The sequence below is a fragment of the Solanum stenotomum genome, chromosome 11, assembly GCF_019186545.1.
Source record: "Solanum stenotomum isolate F172 chromosome 11, ASM1918654v1, whole genome shotgun sequence".
NCBI classification, from domain to species: domain Eukaryota; kingdom Viridiplantae; phylum Streptophyta; class Magnoliopsida; order Solanales; family Solanaceae; genus Solanum; species Solanum stenotomum.
This window is the reverse complement of record NC_064292.1, coordinates 50,098,024-50,121,637: the sequence shown is the minus strand read 5'-3', so window position 1 is coordinate 50,121,637 and position 23,614 is coordinate 50,098,024. Positions and strand designations below refer to the sequence as shown.

Sequence of the window (23,614 nt, the reverse complement as noted above, 5' to 3'; positions counted from 1 at the left end):
AGACATGACGTGTCAAGTTGGACGAATATAATAAACTTTCGGTACAAATTTTCTTTGAAATTTATATATTCATAAAAGGTCAAGACGTTTGAGTTACTTAAGTTAATATCACCGTCTGAAATTTTGTATGATAAAAAACAGACAGGTTGAAGATTAACCTACCCCATAGTCTTGCTCAAAATGAGAAACCAGCTCTTATCCAAAGGGTAGAGAGGCCTAAATTCCATCTGAAACACATTTTTTCCCAACCAAACTAAAGCTAAATAAAAGCATAAATAGATGATCGAAAAAAAGGATAAAGGACAAGCGAGGGGGTTTTGGATGGTAAATACTCTCCACTATAACTCTAAGATTTATGTTATGGGTTCAAGTCAACAAGTGAGTAAAAAAGAAGAAAGCTCACAGGAAAGATAAAAGAAACCAAGAGGGGACAATGTGTGGGTTAAAGACACAAAGATTAATGAATATTATTAGAATATAAGTTGTGCAATTATGGAGTTGATTTAATTAATCTCTCTGCTTTGTTATTATTAGGCTAAGAGGTTTTGTCCAAAAGGTTTAGTTTTTTTTATGTCCATACCTTTTTCTAAATGGGGACCAAAGACTAGTGTACTTACCTTTATCTTTTTTCAATTTGTATCAATAATAACAAGGGTAAATCACATAAGTACGCTATATTAAGAAAAGATTTACCATATCCATGCATGTTTATCAAATCAAGAACGAATAGATGAATCATCATAACCTATACCGCCCATACCAAAAATTGGTATGACAGTTAACTCATTTGTTTAGGAAATGAGGCGATCAAATATGGTGTTGAAGCCATCCTCCATCCCAACAATAGTATATTCCTCAATTGTACTTTTTTTCTGGTGAGAAGGGACCCTATCAAATAAATTATTTCTTCTGAAGGGACCAGACTGTGTCGGGCATGCACGCTCTAGTGAGTGTGACACAATAGGGCGTGCTAGGAGTGATGAATGGAATGAATCTCGCATCGATCATGGACTTCCTTAAATGAATTTGGGCAATTCTCACTTTAGGCTAAGCCCAAGGTCCATGTAACAATTACTACTAGTGGTCCATGGACAAGGACACTCTGTAGTTTTCTTGAAGACTTTTCAAACACTGATCATTCAATGGGTCCCAAATGTGTCTGATTTCTGATTCATATACATTGTATTCCAAGTTGTTAAAGAGACATTGGACCCTCTTATAAAATTGAATAATTTACAGTGAATAATAATGTGGTTCATTTAACGACTCAATACATGAATTAATAGGATGAAAATTGTCTATGGAAGCCCAAATGGATCAACTGTATCATTATCTTTACATATTTTCAAGCAAACATAAATATATTTCTTACAATATGGTAACAACTAATTGAAACACTTAAAAACAGTGCACTACAATTTACATGGAGGGATCTTTTCCAAACCCCATTAGAGCATGTGTTAAAAGCATAGAAGCTCTACGAGATACCTCAATCATGCACCCAACAAGTGGTACCTTTACTGTCTCCCTATTCCGTAAAGGTTTCTTATCCCAGCTGCAAACATTGTTCGCAAAACATTCAAAAACAGGAATAAACTATACAACCAAACATTATATTATGTATGTATTAGAGAACATATTTGGCACGCTACCTTTAGCCAATTGGTCGAGTGTTCAAGTCACATTGTAGCAATGAAAATCTTAGCAAGCCTCAGTCATATGTCTACAAAAAAGAAAACATCCTTTGGCAAAATTATGTCGTTTGACTAGTACAAAGAGTTTACATAAACTATACAACCAAACATTATATTATATATAGTATATTTGGCAAGACGAGTGAGGCTTTGCTCAATTTATGAGACTCTTCTGCCTTTAGCTAGTTAGTCGAGGGTTCAAGCCTAACTCGTTTTGCCAAAAATGGAACATCTTTTGGAAAAATAATGACATATGAAAAGAACACAGAGATAGCTAAAAGTGGAAATAACCAATAACCAACCCTGCATATTTAGAGACCCTAGACAAAGTAAAATGAATTTGTGCGACTTTCGGATTAAGTTTATCAAACATGTGAAGTTGCACGGAATTTGAACATACTTAAAGAAGTACACTATGGTGAACTCAGCAGTGTTACTGCAGATTGCCTTAGTAGTTACAGTCACTCAACATACAACGGAGATTATGCTGGGAACCTTAGATATTTTCGTGATGTATATTTCGAGAAATGTGTTTCAAGAACAAAATTATGATATCCATATGTTAGAAGCAAAACTGATTTTAAAACTGCATCGCACAATGCGATTTCCCAAAAGTTCTTGCCTATTTCTTATTCTTTTTCTTTCCACAATAAAGTGTATCAATCAAGCATAGTAGGAGACTAGTATGAAATAGGACACTTAGTAAGAAGGAAAATTATTTAGACCTTCCCGAGCGAATAAAATGACGATTTTATCTGCTTTACCCTGCAATTAACAGTAAAATTCATAGTCAGCCTTCCAAACATAGAGGATTACAAAAGGAACAGGCTAATTACTAGACACGTGAAAGGCAGAAAACAGAAAGCAAGCACTCCTCTGAATTTTACTTGGAAACCTCTCAATTCAATCAACCAACAACATACTCAGTGTAATCCCACAACTAGGGTATGGGGTCTCGGGAGAGTATTGTGTACATAGACCTTACCCCTACCTTGAGAGGTAAAGAGGTTGTTTCTGATGGACGCTCGACTCAAGTAAAGCATTATAAAGCAATTTGGAAAAAAGAAAACAACGGGAGTGAAAAAACCAAGACAAAATATTAAAAAAGCATGACAGAGTCGTTTACAACTGATATATAACAAGAATGTTGTAGAAAGCCAATTCAGGCCTCATTTCTCTTATTAAGGGACTAAATCCCACCTATTGAAGGATAAGCCTACGTTGATGATGATTTATCTTGAAACTTCAGTAAAGCATAAAATTGTCGAACTCGAGTTACTTCTGATTCAGAAATACAGAAGTGCTTGATTTTCAAATTTCATAATCACTAGGTGTGGAGACAAAATTGTTTCCGTTATCTTCTTTATCATATAAAATGATTGCACTGAGTAATTCTGCAGCCGAAGCATGTAAAAATGTTTAATTCTTGCTCTTATTCAGCATGATCAATTGAAGGCACTTGTCTAAAGTGCAGCATTTTTTCACTACTACTAAACAAGGCTACTATTAGATAGAGTTAAGCATACCCCTCTGCACGCATAAGGGGATCTTCAAACGTTGCATTTGGAGCATAAATCTCAAAATCTTGTGCCTTGGCTCGCGATGCATATCTGAAATTTATTAGCAGAAAGCTTGTGAGCATAGTTACAATAAAAAATGATTCATTAACTAATAAGCTACTGATTAACAGATATCACTAAGACAACAACTGCGTCTCTGTTCCAAACAAGTTGGATATCGACTATATGAATTCTCATTATCTATATCACTCTATTTAAGCCTGTCTCGGTCCAATATTATAAAATTGTAGTTTCTCAGTGCCAGAAGTTCTCATCATTCTACTATCATATAAGTCTGTGACAAGACTAAAAGACTTCTAGCAAACATTGAACCTAAAGTAAACTTGCAAGAAACAGAGGGGACTAAGTTGAATTCTTCTTAACCCAAAGTTGATAACATGATTAAAATTGTTTTTTTATACTTTTTGGTGCGGAGGAAAGCATTTTCCAGAAAATATTTTCAGATTTTCACAGGTTTATTTGGTCAAAATTTTTGAAAAATATTTTCTTGTATTCGATATGAAAGGAGAGGCGGAGCTAGAATTAAGAGTTTGAGGGTTCTAAATTTAAGAGTTTGAAAAATATTTTCTTATCCCTATTTTTTTTAAATTACGTTAGTGCATGCATTATAATTTCTTACATTGCTAATATCATAATTTTTCATGTATTAGTCATACATAACAAAATATCAAATAGAGTTTAATTAGTAACAAACTCCTTAACTTTCTTGTTCAATGTATTTCTTTTATAAATGGATTTTTGACTATAAGGGTTCCTCCGCAAGATTCATTCATAAAGGGTGAATCAAGGCCTAACTAAATCAGACAAAAAGACATAATTGATGGACAACATGTGAATATTTCTATAACCTCTTTGTTGGTTCCGAGGAACAAAGGAGGACTAGAAACAAATCAAAATACTACAAGAAAAACATAAATGAAACCAAATAATTTTATTGAGCTCACACCCTATATACTTCACTAACTAATCATTGAATTCATAAAACAACAACATATTTAGTGTAATCTCACGAGGGAGGTCTGAGAAGAATGATCTGTGCACACACCATACTGTTTTCAAAAGACCCTCAGCTAAAACATCAAGATTGTTTGTTTGCTATTTTGATCTTCTTAATCGTTTTAACATCTGTCTTAAATGACTTAGCAAGTACCAAATCACTAATTCCACTACTAAAAATTGATGATGGCAATGTAACAGTTCCAGGACTAGCACCACCAAGAGCAGCTACACCAACTGCTTTTCTCTTATAATCAAAATTATACTGATAATGTTGTAATCCTTTAGGAAAAACAAAAATATCCCCTGCTTTCAGTCTCTGAGTATACAGAACATCCTTCGTATCGACAAAACCAACCTCTGATACGCCTTCCAGGTGGAGAAAGAGTCCAGTAGCGCGAGAATGTAATGAGGCGGGTTCACAGAACCTGGAGGGAATTGAAGCACTCCTTGTCCATTCAGAACTGGAAACTCTGCCTTTGTAGCCTTTGTTGTGGTACATTTATCTACTGATTTTTGAAATATACCATGCATTGCGGTGTATGTGAAGTAATTGGCATCAACAGAGGATTGGTTTTCAAGGGACGTGAAATCTGAAAGAATGTCTGGATCACTTGCTAGTGTTGTTGTCGATATGACAATTGTAAAAATTAAAATAAGAAGGAATATTGAAGATTTTGTGATATTTGTGGTCATGTTTGATTGTTTTTGTTTGATTAATTTGACAATTTTTTTGATAGTTAAGTTGTTTAATTAATAATGTGTTGTATAGCACACCAAAATATTATTCAATATGAAAGTGGTTATACAGCTTTTGAACGATTCATTCAATGATTTAAAATTAAACATTGTTATCAATTATAACGCTGCATAATGATAAATATTATCTTGTTAATTACTCAAGGAAAGGACAAAATATAGGGTGCGTATATAGTCTGATTTTTTCATGTTTGGTCGATTAAGGTATTTTAGAAAATATACAAATTGTTTGTCATGCTTTATTTGAGTTGAAGTTTTTCAGAAACGATCTCTCCATCTTTACGAGATAGGGTAAGGTTTGTACCATCCTCATACCCCTACTTGTGATATTACACGGGATACGTTGTTGTTTTATAGTTTCTACGAAAACGAGTTTCAAAAGTGATTTCCCTTGTGAGAATTGGTAAAACAATTGGCTAAATATAAGATTTTAATATAATATTTAGAGGGCAGCTATATTCAACACGGGTATATGGTGTGCATATTTTGATAAATACTGAATTATCATATTGAAATCAAACAATTCAATATTTTGATATTAGTATTTTGATGATCATTGTGCACATCAAAAGTTTTTAGTATTCAGTACGATATTTAGTATTTATATTTAAAAAATGAGATACTAAAATATTGAATGTCGTCATACCATATTCACATACTAAATTTACTCACACACAATGTTTCATATATCAAACCAAGTAACAAACTAAAGTAAAGATATCCATAAACGTAACATACATTATATATTTGAAGTAAATATCAAGTACGACTAAATATTTTGTCAAAACAATAGGACTCTTTCTTTTTCATCATGGCAACTGCTTGAATAATTCTTGAAACAACAAAGAAATTAAAAACTAAGGTTAGGTAAGGTAGAAAGTATCAAAGAAAGCTATGTTTATACCTGCTACATAAAATTACTTATTGATTTGAAGCTTTTGGATCAAGAGTTTACTTTGTTTTTGAGTTTTCAATAAATAAAATTTATACATTTGATGAATTTCTCAATACAAATATAGGGTCTACTAGACCCAATACCCTAAATTCACCCGTGTTATTTATACATAATAGTGAGTAATACTATTTATCGATCAAACATGTATAATCACAATTTTGGTGCACTTGAGCCAATATCTTTCGGGAATAACCTCTCTACCTCCATCAAGTAGGGGTAAAGTCTACTTACAGTTTACCTTTCCTAGATAGCACTCGTAAGATTTAACTATTGTTGTACTTGTTGCTTTATAATCACAATCTGATGTATTTTGCGAAAAATATATCCACTAATTTTCTTACCATGCCATTAATAAAAACAGACTATATGGCTTCTAGTGATGATATATTACTAATATTATGCATGAGTATTTCCTTTACTACTTCATGTCCCTAGCAATTCTTTTAAATAAAATCATTTGGTATTCGAAATTCATTTCAAAGCTCAAACTCAAGTCTTCTCATTTAAAAGTATAACGATTTCATCCATCCCACCACATTTATTAGCGCGGCACCTCTCAACTTTTATCAAATTTAATAAGTACCTGTTTCTGGTACGCTTACACATTCAATTTAAAGTCAAAGTTGAATAAGTCTTGAAACTTTTTGAAATACAGCTGATAATATATACCCTACAATATTAGAAATTGCTCAATTGAATTAATCATTTGACTTTATCAGCAACTAACTTATTCAATTTAAGTCCAAATAATACAAAATTTTTGGTATGCTACTTACAACACACTATAAATTGAACATGTTAACCATCAAAAAAATTATCAACTTAGAAAACATTTTTCATCAAAACAAAAAAATAAAACATGGCCTGGATTTCCACTAAATCATCCTTATTAGTTCTAATTTCAATTTTTACAATTGTCATATCAAGAACAACAATAGCAAGTGATCCAGACATCCTTTCAGATTTCGCGTCCCCTGAAAATCAAACCTCTGTTGATGGCAATTACTTCACATACACCGCGATGCGCGGTATATTTCAAAAATCAGTAGATAAATGTACTACAACAAAGGCTACAAAGGCAGAGTTTCCAGTTCTTGATGGTCAAGGAGTGTCACTAGCTGTGCTTCAATTCCCTCCAGGTTCTGTGAACCCGCCTCACTACCATTCTCGTGCAGCTGGACTTTTCCTCCTCCTGGAAGGCGTTTTAGAGGTTGGTTTTGTCGATACGAAGGGTGTTCTGTATACTCAGAGACTAAAAGCAGGGGATATTTTTCTGTTTCCTAAAGGACTACAACATTATCAGTATAATTTTGATTATAAGAGAAAAGCAGTTGGTGTAGCTGCTCTTGGTAGTGCTAGTCCTGGAACTGTTACATTGCCATCATCAATTTTTAATAGTGGAATTAGTGAATTGGTACTTGCTAAGTCATTTAAGACAGATGTTAAGACGATTAAGAAGATCAAAGAAGCAACCACAACACCCTGATATCACTCTCCAGTTGTCAGAGGCAGATTCAAGATTTAAATTTGATACGTTCAATTTTTAAGATTCTAAGCGTTGTATTCATTGTAGTGTAAGCTTATGGGTTCAGATCTAGTGTTTCTTGATGCATTTCTATACTCCATGTCGAAAGTTATGGATTCAGATTATTCTGTAGTCAAAAAGGCTACATTTGTCCCCACATATTGTACTACTATCATTTTTTAAGAGTATATTCGTTGTTTTAATATAGTCAAGTATTGAACATGTGAGATCAAGAAAATTAGTTGGTTTTATTTCATTGTTCTGTTTTTGTGAGTGTTAAACTTTAGTTTTGGGGTGAATTCATTGGTAGTTTGTTATGGTTTTACAACTACAAAACCTACTTTAAAGCTAAGAGTCTTTCGGAAACAACCTCCCTATCTCTACGAGGTAAAAGTAAGATCCATACGCTCTATACTCTCGAGACCTCATCTGTGAAACTACACTGGATATGTTATTGTAAAAGCTGCTTCGGTTCCAAAGTGTTTAGTGTGATATAGTTACAGTCTACATATATTTATTAGCAAGTTGTTGACAAGGTCATATGTTGACCTTCATAGCAAAGAGATAAGAGGGGGAAGGGGGATCAAGAGAAGCTTGTGGCTATCATAAAGGCATTTAAAGCTCTTGATAAATTTGACTTAATGGTATAACTGTTTTTTTAAAATAGTCTCTCTACCTTCACGAGGTAGGAATAAGATATAGATACACTCTATCTTTCACAGACCCCGCTTGTAGGATTACATTGGATGTGTTATTGTTGTAGAACTCTCTACTAGAAAAATAGAGGAGAAAAGCAAACAATTCCTTCTTTCTTACCCCTTCTCATTCTGAAAGGGACATTGTTGAACCATTCAATTAGTCATAACTACCAATCATTATAACAAATAAAAGGATTTGCGGCAATAATATAATTGCCGCTATATTATAGTTAGCAGCAATAATAAACATGATATTTATAACCAACACTCTATATAAATGTCGTTAAAGGCTTTAGTGACACTGGATACAATGACATTAACTCAATTGTTGCTAAAAAAATTGCGGCAAGAAACTCTATCGCCACTGAATATCTCTTTTGTTGTAATGAATGTCCTTTCTGTTACAATATTTTTAATAACTGAGAAATCCCCAAGGCCAATAGAACATGTTTAACTCTACATTGATGGGTTGGTCTTTCTACCCTTCTTCACTTAAACACCAGGATTCTATTTGTGGGAGGCGTTAAAGCAGTGACATGCATCTACCCACACATCACGTGTTGCACTCTTGCCACTAGATTTTTCTTTAAAAAGTCAATATTAGCATTGCTAGCTTTGAATTCAGTTCAAGATAAGTTATTGAATACATCCTCCATCTCAAGCAATAAACTGACAGATATATACATACACCAAAGTCAACTATTTTACATAGATGTGTCTCTAAAATATCCATTGTGCAAAGTCAAAGTCAATCCATTTATTAGCTGTGTTTCAGGTTTGACAAAGTAATTTTAACAGCAAGAAAACATAGCAGTCTGACTTTCACTAGCAGCAGCTATTGCTAGAGGCAGATTCAGGATTTAAATTTGATAGGTTCAATTTTTTAAGATGCATTGTATTCAGTGTACTGTTAAAATTATAGATTCAGATCTAATATCACTTGGTGTTTTAATAGGTTTTTACATATATGTATCTATACTCTGTCGAAAATTATGAATTCAGATCAACATGTAGCCAAAGGGCTATATATCTGTCCCATGTTTTAAAGATTACTTTGTTCTTTGAGAATTCAATACTTGAGAGTTTGGTGACTTAACAGTAGAACTCTGTACTAGAAAAATGGAGAAAAATACAAAATAATTTCTACTTCCTTACCCCTTCCCAGGCTGAAAGGGTCTATTGAATCATTCAATTAATATCTAATTAATATAAACAACACCTAAAGGAATCAAAACAAAAGGCATAACACATAAATGTGCCCTTTCACATAGGACGTATGTATCTACCTGATCAACTTTATACCTATTTAAATGTCTACTGTATGTACATCTAAAGTTGGAGGACATATATATCAATTCAGACATTAAGGGGTACATTTATGTATCATGTCAAAACAAATAGGGGCCAAATATGGGAAAGATCCTAATTTTCCTTTTTGTTTCAATTTTCTAAATAACCAAAAAATCCCCCAAGGCCTGTAAAACACGGTTATAAACTCGACTGATGGATCGGTTTTTCTACTTTTTTTCCACTTAAATATCAAGCTTTTGTATGTAGCAGCACTTAAACCCATGACGTGCACCTACTCACATATCACGTGTTGCACAGTTACCACTAGATCATACTTTCGCGGTTCCTTCTTTAATAGATAACCACTAGCAAAAAAACAAAACATTATTAGCATGCAAAGAGTAACATCAGAATTGCTAGCTTTGAATCCATTGTGCCAGTCAAAGTTTATCCATTTTTTAGCAGTGTTTCAGATTTAACAAAGTAATTTTAACAAAAAGAAAGCATAGCAGTCTGACTTTCACTAGCAGTAGCAGCAAATGCTGACCATCTATTATCACTAAAACGTGGCACGAATCCAAATTAATCGAGACTCCAATACGAGAATCAAACACCAGGTGGGAAATCGAAAAAAAATACTATCGCTAATATGGTGTGAGGAAGAGGTAAAAGGAGTCAAAACAACCCTTCGACTCCATTAAAGTTCGTGGTAGTTTTATGGCCTTTTTGCACATAAGACCCGGATATGGAATGAAAGTGGAGTCACATAAAGGATGCAGATAGAAGAAAGCCCTATATGGATGCGGTTGAGAAGTTTAGTGAGGTCATAGTTTTGTTTGGCTACAAAGATGTGTTTCTGATAACGCATTTCGTAATAAAGGGATCTGAAAAGACTACTTCTCTTCATTCATTTTGCAAGTGGCCAAGAGATCTTACTTCCCCGTTTGACCAACGGTGGGCAACATAGAAAACAAGGAAATGGTCTTAAACTGAATTGTTCAACAACATATCCAATATAATTTCATGTGTAGGGTTTTAAAGACAGTAGGATGTACGTAGACCTCACGCCTACCTTTGTGGGGTAGAGAGATTGTTTCCTGTAAACCATTAACTTAATTGTTTTGTAACAAATACCGAATAAAATCCCACAAGTGGGGTCTTAGGAGAGGATAGAATGTACGTAAACCTTACACCTACCTTTTTGGGGTATGTTTCCTATATGTCCATCAACTGAATTGTTAAGTAATGAGTCCAGCAAATACAAAATATGCATATCACAAGTATAGTTTCTGGTCTTGCACTTTCTGGAAGAATTCTCCTATTCCTATCTTTCAATCTAGTGTAAATGTCAAGAAGTAGAGACGTTATACTTCAGAATATGTTGCAGCTTCTACTTTTTTGTTGTCAGTACTTTGAAAACCGTTTTCTTGATCTGAGGGTCCGCTAAAGGTAGGATAAGGTCTGTGTACACGCAATAATATGGGTATGTTGTTCAAAGCATTTGTTGTTCCTTCTTTCTCCAAATAACCCAATGGTGTCTTTTGTTCCTCAAACAGATAGGTTAACTATCAGTGGCTCTTTCCTCTGCTGCCTTAAACAGTGAAAACATAACATCAAGGTAAGGATCTCTAGAACGACGCAGGATTCCATTAGGAGAAACACATGAATTTCAGATCATCTTTGCGTCCAAATCATTAGCCTACGAAGGCACTATTATCAACTTGATGAAATGAAAGACCAATCACCAACCACTACAAAGACACTGGTTCAGTATACTGATGATCAAACGAGAATGTGTTCTATATGTTCAAAACGTCAAACATAGAACAGGTATGATACTTCGAAATGATTACTAGTTTACATGAATATACAAAGAAAATACAAGACTATCTATTGATAGTGTCAGTAAAATGGTGCAAGGTAACTTACTCTTCTGTCTGGGAGCGATGATAGCAGCCTTTTGATCATCCGGTCCAACGCTTGGCTGGTAGCTTCCTCCAGAACAACAAGGTCACACCATACACAAGTGAAAAAAAGAGTAACCTCAAATGTCGAAAACAAAGATTAGAAGAAAAAAGACAAGATTAGCTCACATCCGTAGCAAAATGGGGATGAACAAGGCACCAAGCAACAAATCCAGCAGAATACTTAAACTTCCAAATATACGGCACAAACTTAACATAAACTAGTTCTGGAACCAAAACGCCAATGATTTCCCTTAAACTCTGTTTAATTACATGTAAACCTCCACGGGTTGTTCAACTTATGCCATCCATAAGTACAACGATTCAGCTCGTAGCAGTAACTGAAACTATCGACTAAGCTTCTATCCACTAGGTAATCCTCTAAATCAACTGTAAGCTAGAAACAATAAACTATACAAGTTGGAACACATCGATTCCATATGACCATAATATTTACAGATATTCCTAGTTTTCATGTCTCTTTACATGGGAAAGTTGAAGCTCTGATACCCTCCTTGATTCTGAAGACTGTTTTGAGGTGGCACCGTCTTCGTATCCACTGCGGTCGTAATGTCATGTATGCTCGACCTTTTCCGTTCTTTCTTCATCGACTGCTGTCTAAGGTAGTATTTTTGAGCATGACTGGCCACCTGTGTCGGTGTCCTCGTCACCACTACATTTCTTGAAATGCTTCTCCAATCACCCTTCCCATATTTGTCCAGCCCAATAAGGAATAACCTATGACAAAAAGCCATGGTTTTCTAAGTCAGCATCAAATCCAAACAAATAGCAATTCCAACTATCTTATGAAGTCAACATATATCTCGAGACTCGAATAATATAATTAGATCTATTAGTACTATATATTTTTTTGTGTGTGACAAATACCACCTAACACAATGAAGAAGAATTCAACAAAGTTTTTCATAGAACTTCATAATTTTCTACAACTACATTAGCCGTACCACGGGTAGTCAAAAACCTTTTAACTTCATTCAAAGAAGTTAGTAATAAACAATAAGAACTTGTCAATGCCTATCATAAACACTCACTTAACTTATTCATAAGGATGCTAAATGTCTCCATCTGTATAAGAAAATGTCCACGCCCGAACCAAACTCACCTATATTTTTCTATGGCACTTAATTGGAAATGTCTTTTATCTCTACGAGGTAGGGATAAGGTCTGTTGCATACACTCTATCCCCTCCAGACCCCACTTATGGAATTTCACTAGATATGTTATTGATGTCCTAAATTGTTTACACAAAATGGATCACACAACAACCATTAACTCCACCTTAATTTCAAGCAAGTCGGATCGAAATACTCACAATCCATTTCATTCTATTTGAATCAGTTCAACAAAGATAGATTACACAACAACTACTATTACTACTTATACAGTACTCACTATCCATTCTACCATTTGAACAATTTGCAAAGTGAATCACAGAACTAAAAAAGATTACCTTTTTGAGCAACTTTTTAATCTCACTGTTCACTTTAAGACCATAAGATTAAAGAACATTTTCGAAAATTTGACATATTTTAATTTATCACCATAAAGATTCAAAAGTGTATCTTTTCTTAAATTCCATGCAAAGTCAAATTAATCCAAGCAAAAACTCCTTTCAAATACTAACAATTTTCACAGCCAAGAATTAATTCCCAAAATTTCAAATCCCCAAAACCCCTTTTTCAAAATCCCAACAAAATTCACATCAAAACCTATAAACAAAACTTCAAAAAACAAACCTGTGTTCTTCTTCAGTCCATGGAGTCCCCTTTTTCCTCTCAACTTCATGTTTCTTGTTCGTCCCAAACGAGATCTGGCTAGTTTTACAATCCGATTCCCAATCAAACAAATCATCAGGATAACTCGGCGGCTCTACTCTCCCTGAATCAATCTCAAAAACATCATGAACAAGTGCATCATAGTGAGCCATAACATCTTCCGCCGTCCTTCCCGGAACATGATTAGCGATTTTCTGCCACCGTTCAATATCGTTTTCAGAGTACATAACAAGAGCTTGTTCGAATAACTTGTCTTCAAATCTCGTCCATGTAGAATTCGGATGAATCATCGCCGGTGATTCGCCGATCAGCCACCGATTGTTCGCCGGATACATCATCCTTCTTGTTTGGAATTAAATTAAAAAATAAGTTTGAAAAGAAGAAAGGGTTTTTGGTGAGGAATTTAAGGAGGTTTTTTATTTTGGTAAAAATGACCCCATCCAACCTAGTATATATATAGAAATAAATTCATTTAGTTAAAAAAAATTATATTTGTTCTGACATTTACTTGTTCACTATATTAAAAAATATTATTTATTACAAACGTATTTGTATTTCAGTGAATATCAATTACGTGGATTCATTTGGAGAAAAGTTAGGAATAAGAAGCTCCTCTCTTCTCTGTACTTTTATTTTCTTTTCATGTTTTATCTAGTTTCGTAACATTTTCACTTTTGTGTATTTTTAAACATATGAACAAAAAATAATAATTATTCATTTTTATATTCGTTAATTACTTATTTCTTAAATTATTTTTCAAGATCTAAAATTATAGCTTGCAACTCTCTCATTGTCAAATTATTTAGCCTAATTCTCTCTTACACCCTTCTTGAGAAATACTTTACTATTATTTCTTCATTGTATTAATTATCCATATTTACTTTTACTTGTTTAGTTTAAATATTTTAGATATGATATATTTACTTTAGCATGATTAATTTAAAAAATTTAGACATAATATATCACTTAATTTTGATTTTACCTCTATGATTAACTAAAGTTATTTTAAATTATTGAGAAAAATTGATATAGTTAAATTGTCATTTTATAAATTTTTCTTTAAGAAATATGTCAAATTAATAATAATTAAATAAAAATAGGTTGAAATCTTATTTCATCTTTTATCCGTATTTGAACAATCATAATATTATTTATATTTGAGATATTTATAATCTTCAATTATAATAATTACTAAAAGTAAAATAAGAAAAATAATAATATAAATTTAATTTTTAGAATAATAATTAAATGTGTATAATTATTTTTTTAAATTACGACGAATAATTTAAAATCGAAAGAATAAGATTTGAAATTTTAGAAGCGTTGGCAAATAGGAGTTGGTTTGTTATTGGTGGGGGCAAATAAATTTTAACTTATTTGGTGGGGTAGGGGGCAAATTAAAGCTTTTTTGAGATTTGAGTGTACAATTTTCTCACGTTTTTACTATATTTGGGGTGGCCATGAGTAGAAGTGACATCAAATATTCTAATCGGGAAATTCTAAAAAATAATGAATTCTAAGTTTATTTTTAATATATTTTGGGTGGTCAAAAATATTTTTAATCTATTAAAATAATTTTAAAATATTTTTTTAATTATGTTTAATTAGTCGAATATTTTTTAAACAAGTTCGATAACTGATATTCTATCTTGATTATGTTTTATTTATTTTCCATCACTGCTCATCTGCATCCTTTCCCGTCTCGACTCTCGTCATCTTCACCCCTATCATCCTACACTTCTACCTTACTACGTCCAGCTCCTATATTATTTATTTAAATTATATACAATTACTTTTAAGATAATATTATTTATTTATCTACCAAACATAAAAATAAAAATAAAAAATAAGTAGAAAACACACTTATTTATCTTTATCATATAATAAAATAATTATCTTTCTCTTCTCAGATTAGCAAATCAGAAATAATAAAAGATGAAAAGAAATAGAAAAGAACTATCCGAGTCCACAGAACTCACCGTGTGTCCTTAAGAAATTTAATCCCCTCAAGTATATGAGGTTGTACTTTAATTCCTCCAAAGATAAAATGGATTAATCATTAAAGAAGTAGCGATATCTCAAACTTTAATAATTTCAACGAACTCAAAAAGACAGCAACGAGATCACACACAGACATAGTCGATTTTGTTTTGTAAGAAATGTATGCGGAAGAAGAGAATAAGTCAATGCAGAAAAATGAGAGAAAGTCTCTTTGTTTATAGCCAACAGAAGGTAAATGTCACAATTTTTTTGGAAAAACACAACATTTCAGATGGGTCACAACCCTTTGGAAAAGACACAAGTTTTCAAACGATCACAATCCTTTAGAAAAGATACAATTTTTCATAAAGATCACAACCTTTCAGGAGAGTCACAACCCTTCATTTTCTATTCACACCTTTAAACCCAACCAATCACACTAATATGATATCATCGGACTATAAATTATAGTTGCCAAGATTTTCTTAAATGATTACTCAATTAATGAATAGTAACCTTTTCGGTTTTAATTTTATTTGACAAAAATTAAATTTCTAAGATAATAACTATTACTCCCTCCGTCCCTATTTACTTGTCCATATTTCCTTTTTTAGTTGTCCCTATTTAGTTATCCATTTTGACAAATCAAGAAAGGACAATAAATTTTTTCCTATTATACCCTTATTTACACTTTTTGAAAATTGTAAAAGTGTATGTTGTTTCCCTTCAATTTATTTCACTTGAATTCAAATAAGTGGTTGTAATTTTGAAGTGAAAAGTTGTCATAAGGGTAAAATTGTAACTTTACTGTGCTAATCATTGTTGCCTTAATCTGTGTGCCATTTCTAAAGTGGACAACTAAAAAGGGACGGAGGGAGTAATACACAATAAAGAGTAAAGACGATCTTGGACATCCTAAAACTAAAAAATAGAATCTAATTAGATATTTAATTGATACCAATAATATATGTGGACCTATAACTAATTACTAATTATTGTTGTTGCAATGGTTGACTTCTATTGGTTTATCATTACAGCTGTACTTAATTAATTCCAATAGGACAAAGTGAACAAGAAATTGGGAATAGTTGCGCTGTCAAGGGTTTGATGTGACAAAAATGTCAGTTTTAAGATCGTGACCTAGTGATTAATAAATTTAGGAAAATCCACGTCATATACACATTTAAGAGTAAATTTTACGGGTTTTAAACATACTTTTAAACAATTCTTACTTATAACAATTTATTTACGGGTTATGACATATCAATTAAATTTAATTTAATTTAAAAATTAATTTCAATTTATTTAATAAATGATTAATCTGTTTATATTTTTATATTATTAATTAATAATATTTAATTAATTTAATTCCAGTTCCTTTTTTAAAATTGAAATCATCAGTTGCACATATTAAGATATTTACATAGATTAAACTTCCTTGTTTACTGTTACACTCCAAACCTTCCATACCTCAATCCCACCAACCTCCACCCAAGCCTATTCAAATCTACACGCCATCACCCCCACTACCCCACTTTCACCATGTCTCTTCCATTTTTCTCACCAGCCAACTACACCATTTTCACAATCGTCCATCCAATTAAATTTTTCAACAAAATCATGTCTAAGAAATCCATTGAAACGCCTCGAAAGAGTCCCAGATTGGTTGAAGGAACTTCTACTTATGAAGTTCATGCTCCAACTTTCAATTTATTAACTCAAACACCCCCATCTAAAATTGTTGAAAATCAGGCGACGGGTGATTCATCTCAGTTGAAGGATCAGAAAGAGAAAAAAGATGAAGCAAAGAAAAGGGCGACCCAGACAAATCAAAAGGGAAAGAAGATTATTGAATGAATTTTGGCTTAAAAATAAACGTTCATGAACAGTGCATTAAACAAGTTGATAGAATGAAATTTATAAACATTTTGTATATATTAAAAACATTTTTAATGGCTTTTCATTTGGTAACAGCATGTTAACACCATTATGTATTATTTGCGAAAGAAGGCAAAGTACTCTCCAATATCACTATCATACAATACGGTTGACTGTTGGTTTATGACGTGGGTCGATAACATTGAGAAACAATGGAGAGAGTCAAATTGCGACATGAGATCCATTTCTCCCGACCACGATGTTGGACAGTGCATTAGAGGCTTCAAACTGTTTGCCAACATTCCTTGGGACAGTGTTGATGATGTCATTATTCCTGTCAGTATTAGTGAGAAATTTCATTGATTTTTTGTTGTATTCCGAATCAAGCTTAGATGTCTACATGTATATGATTTGATGAGGAGAGGATCTGTTCACACCAAGTTAGTCAATGAAGTTGTTGGTAAACTTGCAACAATGATACCACTACAAGAAATTTGAAATAGTTGATTGCACCTTCTACTTTTTTAGAATTACATGCTATTTTTTTTTTACTTTTGGACAACTTTTTTGTGTTTAAGTATTTCATGATATATAATACCATATGTTTTCTTCCAATCAGATATCATTTACATATGAATTATTGTTTGGCTATTATAATTTCAGGATACTAGTAATATACAGACTTCATACCATTTGGATTCATTATTTTAAAATATCAGTGCGTATTCAAATTGTACAATTAATGGATGGAATGTGTGTGAAATTTGATTAATATGTGTATGACACTGAATTTAATGTTTGATGGTTGGATATTGTATTAATTGTGATATAATATTGGTATACAAATGATATGCATTGTGTGATTATATGAAATTGATTTATTGTTGGTATAATATGTGTGATATAAGCTGAAGTTCGTGTTGGAATGAAACTTGAATAAGATTGGTATAAAGTTTGTTATATATTTACACTATCTTATATATTAATCTAGAACACATTTTATTTCCAAGTATATTAAATCTATATGAATAATTAATGAATCGTGTATATGAAATCTGGAATCTGAAATCTGTACAAATATTTACATTATCTTATATATTAATCTGGAGTAAATTTTATTTCCAAGTATATGAAATCTGTATGAATAATTAATGAATCACGTCTATGAAATCTGGAATCTGAAATCGGAAACCTGTACAAATATTTACACTATCTTATATATTAATTTGGAATAAATTTTATTTCCAAGTATATGAAATCGTAGAGAAATCTACATTAGCTTTCTTTTGATCTAAAAAAACCCGCACACCAACATCTTTGTGGATACTAACAGGGGGACATCTATCACTAACTATTTATTTTATCTCTATATTGTGAATATTAGCATCTATCATTAGCTGTGATGTTATCGCACTTACTAGACCACTATAAAGACTAGAATACTCATATATAATCCCCTCCATCTGAAACCAACATATTTCCTTGTTTCATTTTTTTTTAAAAAAACAATTAGTCTTACATAATACAAAAAAATAAAAATAAAATTATACACACTTATCATTATTTTTTCATACAAAAATCATTCAGACAGTAAACTACAAACAGATTTCATTAAAAAATAAAATTTCAGATTTCATACCCACTTAAATACAAATTTCATACATACAATCATCATTTATACCAAATTTATACATTTCTCATACCAAATAGTTCATTCCTTTCACACAAATTTATACATAATTGACAAAACTTATATAAACAATAACATTTCAAATTTCATACCAACTTAAAACATTTTTCATACAATTATTCAAAATTCTAAATAACTTTTTTTACTAACTAGTTAACACACTTTCATACCAACTTAAAACAACTGTCATACAATTCTTCAAAATTCTAAATAACCTTTTTTTCACATTAGTGAATACACTTTCATACCAAATTCATTACACTTATACTAACAAATTCATTCAAAACTATACATTTTAATTTATTTTTTCAGGAAAAAAAAAACAGTAATCAATATTATAATTTTGATCTACATACCCAATCTACAACGATAAAAATATTTATATGTTATACATTTATACCTCAAATCTTTCATATATTGCGGCAACTTCTCACGAAATCATTGTTTTGCCAGTATAAAAAATAACCAAAAAACAAAAAACATAGTGACATTAAACCTCTACCAAAAAACAGAAACTTAGCAAGAAAATCACTAATATTACGGTTTCACAACAACCAATACGTATTATGAACAAAACGTATTGTTTATACAAAAAAACATATCACATTCAATATAGTGACGATGTACAAAAACAAATCACAAAATGTGATTTACAGTTTCATTTTTTTTTTCATTTCACTGAAATCCAAATACAAATAGTAAACAATTAAAAATACTAACCTGAAGGATCCCATCTTCCGCCATGTTTAATTACTATTGATACGTAGTTGTCCATCACAAAAAAATAGGATTTTTCAAACAAAAAAAAAACTTCAATTAGTCGCCAGTGATAAAAATTTTGGAAGAAAATTGAAGAGAGAGAAACGTGGAAGAAAAATGGATAAAATCAGATTTTTTAATTAATTTTAACAAATTAGAGTGAATTAAGGAAACTGAATATTCTTAATTAGTTTGAGATTCCTTAATTCATGCTAATTAATAATTATCTTAAATTAATTCAAATTTAATTGACACCCCTATTCCGTTTTTTTTTTTTCATTTTTTCCTTATTAATTACGTATTATTAATTAATAATAAAAAACCATAAATAGATTAATCATTTATTAAATAAATGGAAATTGATTTTTAAAATCAGATTTTTGAATTAATTTTAACAAATTAGAGTGAATTAAGGAAACTGAATATTCTTAATTAGTTTGGATCCCTTATTTCATGCAAATCATTAATTATCTACAATAAATTCAAATTAAATTACAACCCACAATTTCAGTTTTTTACTTTATTATTTCTAATTCCATTTTTAAAAAAAAAATTTGTTTATCTTTTTATTTATTTTTTAAGTTTTTTCCAATTAATAAAAACATTTCTTTTTTTTTTTTAACTTGTTATAACCTGAAATTTTTAATGTTATAGCTTGAAAGTCTAAATCTACTGTTATAGCTTGAAAATAGTACTATAATATATGTCATATATGAAATTTACACATAAATTTATAATGTGAAATGAGAAGTATGAGATCTCTAAGTTTTAAAAAGAAGGTGAAGAAAGTATAAAAGGTCTCAAATTTTAATTTTAATAAAATAAAAATTCTAGGTATTTAATTAACTTGGACACCATAATTATTGGAAAGAAAATCTAATAATAGTGCATCATATTTTGGTATAGATAGAACTCTATTTCTAATTGGTGTGTATAAGAGATTTTTTAGGATTATTTTCTACTTAAAACATGAAGGGGGTCTTTGGAAAAAATAAATTGTATTTGGTTATAAATAGAGGGTAAATTTTGTTGTCAAATAAAAATTACTGGGATAAATTTCACAAATAGTCATATAATTATTACTTATTTTAAAAAAAAAAAAGCTATTTAACTGTCCTTTTTTTAAAACATAAATGTCACTAAATTTTGATATACTAATTACAAAATCATAAAGTCGAAGAATACTAAACTTTTTGAGAAATCCAGTGATCCATCATAACTTTCGTCAAGCAAACAAGGTAGCAGACGTTTTGTCCATAATAGGTTACAAGCTAACAACGACCACTCAACACATATCGTAATATCTTCTCCTGAAGCTGTTAAAGAGGTCCTCAAGGCAGATCAGGAAGGAGTGTTGTCTAGTAAACTAATGTTAGATAGTTGTCTAGTTAAATTAGTTTGGATCTACAGATAATAAGTTAGCTTGTTTGACAACCTATCTGTAATCACTAATACTAACAGTGAAAATGTAATGTTAAACATTTAACTATATATATAATATATTATTTCAAAAACAAAAGAGTTTCTTTTTTAAAATCTAATAACTAAAAATTCAATTAAAAACTCGATCCAATTCAAAACTTAAACTTATATAAAGAAAGTAAAATATTGAAAAAGGAATTCCAAATAATATTCCAAAACCTAGGCTAAATTATGTGATAAAATTAGAGTAAACATTATGTAGATTCGTAAAAGAAAGTTGTGAATTGATGGAAAAACTATTTTATTCCTTTGTTCCTCATTGATTTTGGTATAAAAGATCTATCTTAATAGATTTTATGAGATATATCAAATACTGCCTTTATACCAAATCTAGCACTTTTTTTTTGTGGTTTGTAATATTATGATGTTTAATTCTTTTCCAAAAAAGGAAAGTTTGAATCCACGTGTCCTCTAGCTTATCTACAATAATTAACATTTTATTTATTTTTGCTATTTCCAAATTTTAGTTGTTCCTTTATTTATTGTTGATAATTAATTTTATTTTTAATTTATAAATTAATAAGTACTTTTTAGATGAATAATTTTAATAATATTAACAACTAATAATATAAGTTATACATAATGAATGTGAATAATTTTACTTTTTCCAAAATATATTTCATTAATACTTATTTATTACCAATTGGGTAGGCTTTTCAAAAAAGCAAATGGATCAAACTTTTTATAGGATTCTTCAGAACTAATAATGCCAAAGTCGGCAGAAGAAAAAATAAAAAAATAAAAACAAAAGTGAAACTTTTTCCATCAAACTCTTATCCATTTTATATGCAACATTACATATATATAATAATTAACCCTATAGGAAAACTTTAGGAAGTCTTTTTCCTATTGGAGCCCACATAGATAATCTCCTATCCAAATATATAGTACACCAGTAATCTTCAACTATGGAATTTCTTTTATCTTAATCAGAGGTTAGAATTTAAATTTTGAATATAAAAAGGGAAAAAATAATAAATATATCTTTGAACTATTGTAAATGATATGCAGATATCTTTTGTTATATTTTTGGAATTTTGGTGTCCCTGCTGTCCAAAAGCTACAGCATATATGTCTTTCACTTTAACGAAAGACTAAATAAGGACACGTGATGTAATCTTATCCGTTGATCTCATATTTATTAAATGTCGGATCAGTGGATAAGATTATGACACGTGTATGTCCGTTAGTATAAAGGGTATATATGATCTAGTTTTTGGAGGACAGGAACATCAATGTTCCAAAAGTATGACAGAGGGTATCTACATACCATTTACAATAGTTTGGGGATATATTTATCCTTTTTCGGAAGTTTGAATATAAAAATAAATGGTTAGAGCATTGTTCTTAGAATGAGCCTGCAATATATAATTCGAATGATATATTTACTGTAGATATCAAAGATCGAGTGAAAAGATTAAAAAAAAATACTATCTTATTGAGATATTTTTATTTGACAGAAAATTGTGATAGAATGATAAATATTCTTTTATTATTAATCGAAAATATTTCAATTTCAATCTTTAGGAATGCAGTCTTATTTTGATACGGAAAAAATTTATTCCATGAAATTTTAAGCACGATTTAAATTAATTAAACCTCAAAATAAATACTAAAAGCGACATTTGGTAGGGTAGAATCAAATTAAAACTTGTAAGTACGTATAATTAGTTGAACTTCAAAATGATTATGTATCAAACATTTGGTGCAGAACTTTTTAAAGATTTTCTTGCATGAATATTTTCGTCTGTTTTATTTTATGATAAGGTCACGATTCACGATTAGATAATAAATATATTTTTTATTTTTCAATTTTTAAAAGTTTTGAATTTAGATTCATGAAATAAAATCACTTTTACAAGGAATAATTTATCCTCAAATTATACTTTTATAATATAAATTCAAATTAATCGATTCAAAAATAAGTATCTGAGTGACTACTATTGAGCTAACTTTACAAAAACAGTACATTGGATTTGGATATATATGAAATGAACCTCAACTATTTTGTTGATAGAGACTTTATATTTAACACGCATATGAACAAAATATAATTATGTATTTATTTTGCACTTCTTAAAGTTAAAATATAATATTATAATCTTACGATGATATCACTCAAATATCTTGAAACGATTATATTTATTACACAATTCAAAAAGTTAAAAATAACAATACAAAAATAATCTAATCTTAAGATGATATCACTCAAATCTCTAGTCACTTCCATTTTATGACACGTTATTATTTCACTAAATCCAAATACATATATGATCTCAAACGAAGGGTCAGCATGAGAAAAAATTGTAATAATTTAAATTGGTTGGTTATCTAAATTTTTATTCTCTCATCTTATAATTCTATTTCCCTGCTTTTTTTTTTAAAAGAAAAAGAAGAAGGGTTTGTATACAAAGTTGCAATGTGTTTTGGAAGCAAAAAAAGATCTTTTTCTTCCTTTAAAAATATATACTTTTATCCACGTGGATTGTGGTGCACTGGTGAGAGTGTTTCACCCTTAATCAGAGTTCAGAAGTCTTAGGTTCGAGCTCTGGGTATGGAGAAAATCTT

At 30.7% G+C, this 23,614-nt stretch overlaps 3 protein-coding genes and 1 long non-coding RNA gene across 8 annotated transcripts in view; 1 reads left to right on the top strand and 3 right to left on the bottom strand.

Annotated features, from left to right (window-relative positions):
- Positions 1 to 1,294: 1,294 nt before the first annotated feature.
- Positions 1,295 to 23,614, bottom strand: part of LOC125845341 (putative late blight resistance protein homolog R1A-10) — a 700,072-nt gene continuing 677,752 nt past the window's right edge. For all 5 annotated transcript variants that reach the window (XM_049524831.1, XM_049524833.1, XM_049524828.1 and 2 more), the window contains one exon: positions 1,295 to 1,515. In XM_049524831.1, the coding sequence (XP_049380788.1) occupies positions 1,420 to 1,515 (96 nt within the window). In that variant the 3' untranslated portion in view covers positions 1,295 to 1,419. The remainder of the gene's footprint in view (positions 1,516 to 23,614) is intronic.
- The window catches only part of LOC125845391 (uncharacterized), a 142,686-nt gene continuing 121,456 nt past the window's right edge, over positions 2,385 to 23,614 (bottom strand). Inside the window, exons 2-3 of the long non-coding RNA XR_007444274.1 lie at positions 3,221 to 3,304; positions 2,385 to 2,459 (exon numbers count right to left, since the gene is read on the bottom strand). This is a non-coding gene — a long non-coding RNA (uncharacterized LOC125845391). The remainder of the gene's footprint in view (positions 2,460 to 3,220; positions 3,305 to 23,614) is intronic.
- On the top strand, positions 6,844 to 7,691 carry LOC125845373 (putative germin-like protein 9-2). Its single transcript, XM_049524872.1, has one exon. The coding sequence runs from the start codon at positions 6,844 to 6,846 to the stop codon at positions 7,468 to 7,470; it is 627 nt and encodes a 208-aa protein (XP_049380829.1). The 3' UTR covers positions 7,471 to 7,691.
- On the bottom strand, positions 11,649 to 13,683 carry LOC125845371 (transcription factor SRM1-like). Its single transcript, XM_049524870.1, has 2 exons — positions 13,219 to 13,683; positions 11,649 to 12,199 (listed from the first exon to the last, which is right to left on the bottom strand). The coding sequence occupies exons 1-2, from the start codon at positions 13,593 to 13,595 to the stop codon at positions 11,944 to 11,946; spliced, it is 633 nt and encodes a 210-aa protein (XP_049380827.1). The 5' UTR covers positions 13,596 to 13,683; the 3' UTR covers positions 11,649 to 11,943.